At 43.7% G+C, this 8,224-nt stretch overlaps 1 protein-coding gene across 1 annotated transcript in view; it reads left to right on the top strand.

Annotated features, from left to right (window-relative positions):
* Positions 1–8,224, top strand: part of WDR7 (WD repeat domain 7) — a 353,677-nt gene that overhangs the window by 340,352 nt on the left and 5,101 nt on the right. The window contains exon 27 of the mRNA XM_010854831.1: positions 3,398–3,502. Coding sequence (XP_010853133.1) covers positions 3,398–3,502 — 105 coding nt within the window. The remainder of the gene's footprint in view (positions 1–3,397; positions 3,503–8,224) is intronic.

Here is an 8,224-nt window from a genome sequence, read left to right as displayed (position 1 = left end):
GTATGTGTGTGTGTGGCGCACCTGTGGGGCACCTAGCTGGATCAGAGTGTGTGTGTGTGTGTGTGTGTGTGTGTGTGTGTGTGTGTGTGTTGATGTGCTCTGACCTAAAATGTAGTCGCCTTTGTTCAAAACAGACTTTAAAGAAACTAACCCGTTAAGCTTCGCACCTAACCTTGACAACAACAACAATAAAGGAAAACAGGACTGTGATTAGTGAAATGAGGGGGAAAGTATTTATTACTAGACAGCTAGATGAGCACAAATTTAGTTCTGAGTTTCCTGGCAGGAAAGCAAGTACATGTGAGATTATGTACTTATCGTCGCATGATAAAAGAAAACAACAAAGTTTATCTGAAAAGGTAAATATTTTCCTAGCAGACAATTCCAAGATGAATTTAATTCATAGGATTTTCTGTTTGAGACACTAGATAACATAATGAAGGGTGTCTTCAACTGACATAGAAGTATTTAAGTAGGTATTTTAAATACTATAAAGGATGAAGATATAATAGGCTTCCCCAGAGGGCTGAGTGGTAAAGAATCCGTCTGCAGTGCCAGAGACACAGGAGACGCGGGTTCAATCCCTGGGTCAGGAAGATCCCCTGGAGAAGGAAATGGCCACCCACTCCAGTGTTCTTGCCTGGGAAACCCCATGGACAGAGGAGCCTGGCGGCCTACGGTCCAAAGGGTCACAGAGTCAGACATGACTGAGCAACTCACCACACACATGAAGATATGATATGAAGCATGAGGAGCCCACATGTCTGGCTCTCTGCAGAGCTGTCTTAGCCAGCCTCAGCGAGGTACGTGAAGGAGGCTGCTGGGCTGGCACAGCCTTTGGGGACTGCCGGTTTACACCCTGCACGCTGTTGCCCTCTGCTACCATCTGAAGCACATTCTGGTTGCTGGTTAAGGAAGGATGCTCATCAGAACGAGGCAGGCTTAACATTCTGTGTTGAGATTTAGGGGCCCAGACTCCAGGAGGAGGGGTGAATCCACCTCTACACGGAGCTGGGCTTTTGGGAGAGGGGGTATTTTCAGGCAGGGCAAGCTTTTATCTGAGCTTTCAGTGTGCCCACACGTTAGATGCATACCAGGACCCCAGAGCGTCGAAGAAGCTGTGTTGAATCAAGTATTTTTAATAGGAAGGTGGCATTACATGCCGTGAGGGACCAGACAGGAAATAAGGGGGCCAGGCAGTGGGTGTTGTGTACCCAGACCCACTTGAGTCAGGGCTGGGACTGGTGACATCAGAGTGAATGCCAACAAGGCCACAGGGCCCCCTCGGTTCAGCCTGGCCCAGGGTGTCAGGGGCAAACACGGGCCCAGGGCAGCCAGAGTGGAGGCAGCCTGGGCTGTTTCAGGAGAGGTTGGAAATCAGAGAATACATTTTACGATCATTTTGCAGGCCAAACCCGATATATCTATAATCTGGTTTCATATATGATTAGGGCTTTATTTATTTAATGTTTTCATTAAATGGAGTACTCGAGTAATTGATTTATGGGTTGCTTACATTTGTCTAGTCTCTTTTTGGCATTACTGAGCTGTAGCTGACATGTAACGTGAGGTTAAGGTGTACAACATGATGATTTGATACCCTTCTATACTGCAATATGGTTATCCCCCTGCTGTTATCTAATACCTCCCTCCCATCACACAACCACCATTTCTTTTTTTGTGGTGGGAACATTTAAGATCTACTCTCTTAGCAACTTTCAAGTATATACATCCGGTCATCTTTAAAAGAGGAGCCGCACAAACACTGAGAGTATTCGTTGAACTATTATGCGCCGTGCATCGTGCGGAGGGCTGTGCGTGTGCGAACTCTTTAGTCTTCACGAAGCTCTTCAAGGTAGGAACCATCAGCCATGGTCGCCACCTCCGTCATCATTGTCTCTGCTTTGTTGGCATGGGTGCGCTCAAGGTTAAGGAGTGTAAATAACTTGCCCCAGGGCCCACAGTGAGCGGTGGAGCCCAAACGCAGGGCAGGCAGTCTGACTCAGAGAGTGTCCCCTGCCAGCCCAAAGCCCGGTGCTGCCAGTGCCACACTTTGTTCCTGAGTGTGGAAAGCAGGCATCATTTCGGATCTCCACAGCACCTTTTCTAACGACAGGAAAGAGCAAAAGCTGAAAGCACAGAGGGACACGCTTGTCCCCCATCCCCATCCCCTTTCTCCCTTCCTCGTAATCAGATGTGAACTGTGAGGAGAGACCTACTGAAATTCACAGTCTGGGTGTGGAAGGCAGGACGAGAGGGGACGCTGAACCGCCCAGTGAACTGCTCCCACCGAGACTCAGGATGCAAGTGGAAACAAGCCTTCCTGGTTTGCCTTAGTTTAAGGGGACGTATTTCCCCGTCCTTTCTAGACCAAGAGAGGTGATCCACCTCCAGTTGTAACCGGACTGAATATTGGTTCATGTAGTGGACATACAGCCTTTAATAGTTTGTGCAGATACATTAATACAATATTATGCTAATTTGTTTAGTATCCCAGTATTTTCGGTAACTATTAATATCATTAGACATGAGTGTAATTTTTTGTTAGTAAAGACCTTTACTCAGAAAGCGAGTCTAAAATACCACATCATTCTTTTTTTTTTTTAATTCATGATTAAATCAATGATAGCTATTTGGCAGAGGCTCAAAATGATCCCTGTTAACTTGTTTTTAATGGCATTTGATTTATATGTGTGTTCAGACCTCCAACACATGCGTGCATGGATGTGTACTAATTGCGGCCATATGCATTTACACATAGTGTAATTGGTGGGAAATGAAGCATAAAATGTGAAAAATGTAAAATTATTAAAGGGTTGAAATGATTGTTTTTGACTCCTTCCAGAGCAGAGATGTTATGTGATAGAGCTTTATTTTTTTCATTATAGATGAAGTTCCTGGATAGATTTGGTGATCAGTTTTTTTAACTTTTTTTTTAACTTTCCTAATTGTAAAATTCTTCCCTCAAATAGGCATAAATGGATGAACACATTGGTTTGCCCATTAATATCTGCTCTTCCTTTGAACTCATGCTATATCCTCCCAAGTAGGAAGCAGGTGGACTCCCCAGAACAAGGTCAGAGCCCCTGGATGAATCTGTGAGAGAACTTCAGCTGCTTTTCCTCTTTTTCTAAGCTAAGTTTGACTCAGTGGACATGAGTTTGAGCAAACTCAGGGAGATCGTGAAGGACAGGGAAGCATAGCGTGCTGCACTTCACGGGGTCGCAAAGAGCCGGACATGACTTAGCGACCAGACAACAACAACAAGTTTATAAATAAAGAACATACCAGTTTCTAGTATCCGTGACATAACTGTTCAACTTTGAATGTATTTGCATGTTTAGGTGCAATAGTTCTGTGTGGTGCATACAGTGAACGACTCGTAATTTTATTTCAGACAATCCATGGACACAAGGGGCCAATCACTGCAGTGGCCTTTGCCCCGGATGGACGGTACCTTGCCACCTACTCGAACACGGACAGCCACATTTCTTTCTGGCAGGTACGCGTGGGTGCTACAGGGCCTTGGCGTCTGTCGCATGATCCGCTTTTGCTGGGGGAGGCTCCCTGCTGACCTGCCCACCAAGGCCTCCTCGTGACGGCTCTCCCTTCAACAAATATCGAGTGTTTATTGCTTGCTGATGATGGGCCAGCTGCCGGCACTCGGGGTCTACTGAGCACACAGTTGGCAGCCCAGAAAGAGGTGGGGTCTGCTCTCACACGGCTTTCAGTCTGAGGGAGACACAAGTGAATAAGCACCTACAGTCCTGGGGGAACCGGGGAGTGAGGTTGCGGGCTGGCTTCACAGAGGCAGAACCGCCTGAGCTGAGGCATGGTGGTGCTGAGGAAGGGCCAGCTGTTCAGGCAGGGAGGCGTGGGTGTTCAGGGAGAAGGAGGTGCCTTTAAAGGTAAGTGAAGGGCCTGGAAGGGTTCGGGGCGGAGCAGTGGAGACCTCTGCTCAGGCTGTTAATTTACACAAGGCATTCAGAGAACAGGGCATAGAGTTTAAGGGAGAAGCAGCCTCATATTAACTTCATGCTCCGTTTGTATTATCCCATTTACATTTGTGTTCTGAATTTCGCACATGATGCTCTTCATTCCCAAGCTATTAAAACATTTTCAAAAATCTGAGTACCACTGACTGGCAGTACACAAGGATACCTCTGTTTATTGATGATTAAAATGAATATTAATTAATTCAAGCAACTGAGCTTTATAATAGAACTTGTTTCATCCTCAGTGATTAATCTCCATCCCATCTTCTTTTAAGTACCTTACTCCTGATAATTACAAAAAATTTAAACATTACCAACCCCGCCCCCAAGTTAACTTAAAATTTTGTTGCCTATCCTAGGATGCAGGTATGTTTTATGAGATGCAGTGCATCACTTTAAAAGCTTTAAAAAAAAATTAAATAAAAGTTTAAACAAGACTTCACAACTTGAGGATGGTTTTTAAAAAATCAATAGCTAATAAAATGTAAAACAGATACAATAAATTGCTTAATTAACAGCATGCCATTAAAGCATGACAACTACCACATCTGTCCTGAGCTTTTCCTACTCTTCATCTAATTTAGTTTTCCAGTTTATTTTCTCATTATCCTTTCCTCCAGAATATATCTCCAGCATATTAATTGGCTCCTATTAAACTCTTTTCCTTAGAGACATCACCCAGTCTTTGTTTCTCACATTGGGTAACCGCAGGACTCATATTTATTTTAGCGAAATTCCACAGCGAGTCCATAAACTGAACTCTTGCAACAGTGGTTCTTCAGACAGTGTCCTGCCAATTGTTCCTTTCTGCTAACACTGGTTTCTGTGACACCAACTGTACTTGGACACCCTTGATAGATATTTCCCCTTGTTTCCCGTTCTCTTGAATTCCCGAGGCGCATTCTTGTGAAACTCCCTCCATCGGGCGCATAGCTGGTGTGGAAGCACCGGGTGCCCAGCTAAGCCTTGGGGGCCTGGAACCAAGCCGCCGCGGGTCGCTGCTTCCTCAGGGCTTTGTGTTTGCTCTGTGCTTTCTTCCTAGGAATAAACAAAAACAGATCTCCATTTTGTTGTTCAATTTTTCTTCCTGCTAAGAAAATGTCATCCCTTATATACGTGCATGCATGCTGTTGCTCAGTCGTGTCCAACTCTTTAGAACCCCGTGGACTATGGCCCTTTAGGCTCCTCCGTCCATGGAATTTTCCAGGCAAGGATACTAGAATGGGTTGCCATGCGCTTCTCCAAGGAATCTTCCTGACTCAGGGATCGAACCCACCTCTCTTTCATTGGCAGACAGGTTCTTTATGGCTAGCGCCACCTGGAAGCCCAATTCCTCATATAATAGCTCCTAAATTTACCAGATGTGAAACTTTCCCCAGTATTTTCCTGATTGTCTAAGGTGTAAACCTTTTCCCCCTTATCTAGATCTTGAGGGTTCTGTCTGGATATATTCATGCCTTTCTTGAATATTTTTCTGTTTTTATCAGAGTTGCTGCCTAGCTCACTGATGGAATTACAGTCAGCATATACCTCACGCTGGAGATCACGATCATTCTGTAGATGCTATCTTTTTGAAATAACCTCTTTGCTCCATCCAGTTCAGCTTGTGCTGCTGCCCCTGGACTTCACCAGATGCACTTCACCCTGGGCGTCTATGTGGCTCTGCCCTCAGGGGGGCCCGGCCCCTTGCCCTTGTCCAGACGTCCTCTCCAGGGGCCACCCTGTGTTACTTGCAGGGGTGGGTGTTGAACAGACAGAGCGCCCAGGCAACTCAGACAACACCACATCTTTCTTGCCTCCAATCCCAATGTCAGAATTTAAAACGCAGACCATTTCTTCCCTACTTAAATTATACCCAGCTTGGTCTTAAAACTTAGGAGAAGACACAGAAGCGTCATTTCACCTTTCTCAAGAAAATACAATAAAACCTCTTCCAGGAGCATAGCAGGGTTTTTATTTGAATTAAAGAGTCAAAAAAGCAGTGTTGAATCTACCACTGCTCTACCCAAATGGGCTTGGCTGATTTAGCTAGATGCATATTGTTTAGGTCTAGTGATGGATGATAATACTTTTATATTATTCCAGTAAATGTATTGCAATATATTTTGAAAACTTAATGAAGCCTTATTAATACAGAGCCTTACAAAAGCCATCAGCTATTAAAATCTTTGCTGAGAAATGAGTGTTAATGAGAAGTACTAGTTGGGTAATTGCTCAAGTGAGACTTAGTAAGAGGTCTGCATGCGGCATTACTTACGCTGAGAGTAGCATTAAAGCACTTCCTGTTTTGATGAATTACATCTGTTTGTGTGTCTATGTGTTCAGAAAACAATCTTCTCAGAACTGGTTTTGTGAAGCATTATTTTTAAAGGGAAAGGAAACGCCACAGTTGCTGTTTAGTTACTTTACATACTCAGCTGCTGAATGATGTAATTTGGCAATCTTTCAAACCCTTCGATTCTCCAACAACATATTCCTACTATTTGAATGTTGCACTTCAGTGTATCCACTGGTATTAGAGCCAGGAGAGCTTTGTAATGAAATACAACCATAAATCTCTCACCTAAATTTTACCACCACCCTCCAACAAATAAGTATCCTTTTCTAGAAATGCTAATAATAAATTAGATGTGTAGTGCTTTCATTTGTTCTTCATTTATTCCATCCTACATCCATTCCAAACTACTCTTCAGCCATTTTAAAAGGATGATGTAAACCTGTAGTCATTAACATAAAAAGATTGCCCTCAACATTTTGTTGAATGAAAAAAGCAGGTTGTCCAACTTCCTTTTATTTATTATTATTTAAAAAAAATTTTGGCTGCACGGTATATGGGATCCTAGTTCCCTGACCAGGGATCAAACCCACACCCCCTACGTTGAAAGCATGGAATCTTAACCACGGGACCACCAGGGAAATCCCTCCAACTGCCTTTTAATATGAGCTGGTTTATGTAAAATTCCTGAAACCTACTTCTCCTTCTGTGGACATAGACTTCCAGATCTAGAAAGAGGTTTACCAAAATGTTAATGATTATCTCTGGAAAGTGATATTTCAGGAGATCTTTGCTTTCTTCTTTATATTTCTCTTTATGATTTGAATTGTTCATGATGAGGATTTATTTTCTTGGAAGTGAAGAAAAAAGCTGAGGTGACCAAATATAATTCCATGGAGTTTTCATTCATTCAAGACTGAGATTGCCTTTAATTTAGCATAATTTGTAGCCAGTCTCTGGTCAAGAAAATGTTAGTATTGAATAACAGAATGACTGGTTGTTTTGGTGATGGTTCTTTTATGGACCTTATTGGGAAAATTCATACCCACCCTCAATACTCCGGGTTCCTCTCTTATTTGAAGAGATCGTAGGGAAAGGATGGGCTGAAGAACAACAAATCATAGTTAACATGAGAATATTTATCTTTCCAGCTGTTTCCTACCATTATCGTTTTGTACTCTGCAGAGTTTCATGTAGCCCTGTTCTGAGGCAGGAAGGCTGTTCAGTTCAGTTCAGTTCAGTAGCTCAGTCGTGTCCGACTCTTCGCGACCCCATGAATCACAGCACGCCAGGTCTCCCTGTCCATCACCAACTCCCAGAGTTCACTCAAACTCATGTCCATCAACTCGGTGATGCCATCCAGCCATCTCATCCTTTGTCGTCCCCTTCTCCTCCTGCCCCCAATCCCTCCCAGCATCAGAGTCTTTCCCAATGAGTCAGCTCTTCGCATGAGGTGGCCAAACTATTGGAGTTTCAGCTTCTGCATCAGTCCTTCCAAAGAACCCCCAGGACTGATCTCCTTCAGAATGGACTGGTTGGATCTCCTTGCAGTCCAAGGGACTCTCAAGAGTCTTCTCCAACACCACAGTTCAAAAGCATCAATTCTTCAGTGCTCAGCTTTCTTCACAGTCCAACTCACATCCATACATGACCACAGGAAAAACCATAGCCTTGACTAGATCGACCTTTGTTGGCAAAGTAATGTCTCTGCTTTTGAATATGCTATCTAGGTTGGTCATAACTTTCCTTCCAAGGAGTAAGCGTCTTTTAATTTCATGGCTGCAGTCACCATCTGCAGTGATTTTGGAGCCCAAAAAATAAAGTCTGGCATTGTTTCCACTATTTCCCCATCTATTTCCCATGAAGTGATGGGACCAGATGCCATGATCTTCATTTTCTGAATGTTGAGCTTTAAGCCAACTTTTTCACTCTCCACTTTCACTTTCATCAAGAG

The sequence above is a fragment of the Bison bison genome, unplaced genomic scaffold (assembly GCF_000754665.1).
Source record: "Bison bison bison isolate TAMUID 2011002044 unplaced genomic scaffold, Bison_UMD1.0 scf7180017864349, whole genome shotgun sequence".
NCBI classification, from domain to species: Eukaryota; Metazoa; Chordata; class Mammalia; order Artiodactyla; family Bovidae; genus Bison; species Bison bison.
Note: the sequence above shows the minus strand (reverse complement) of the source record. Positions and strands in the feature narration are given on the sequence as shown.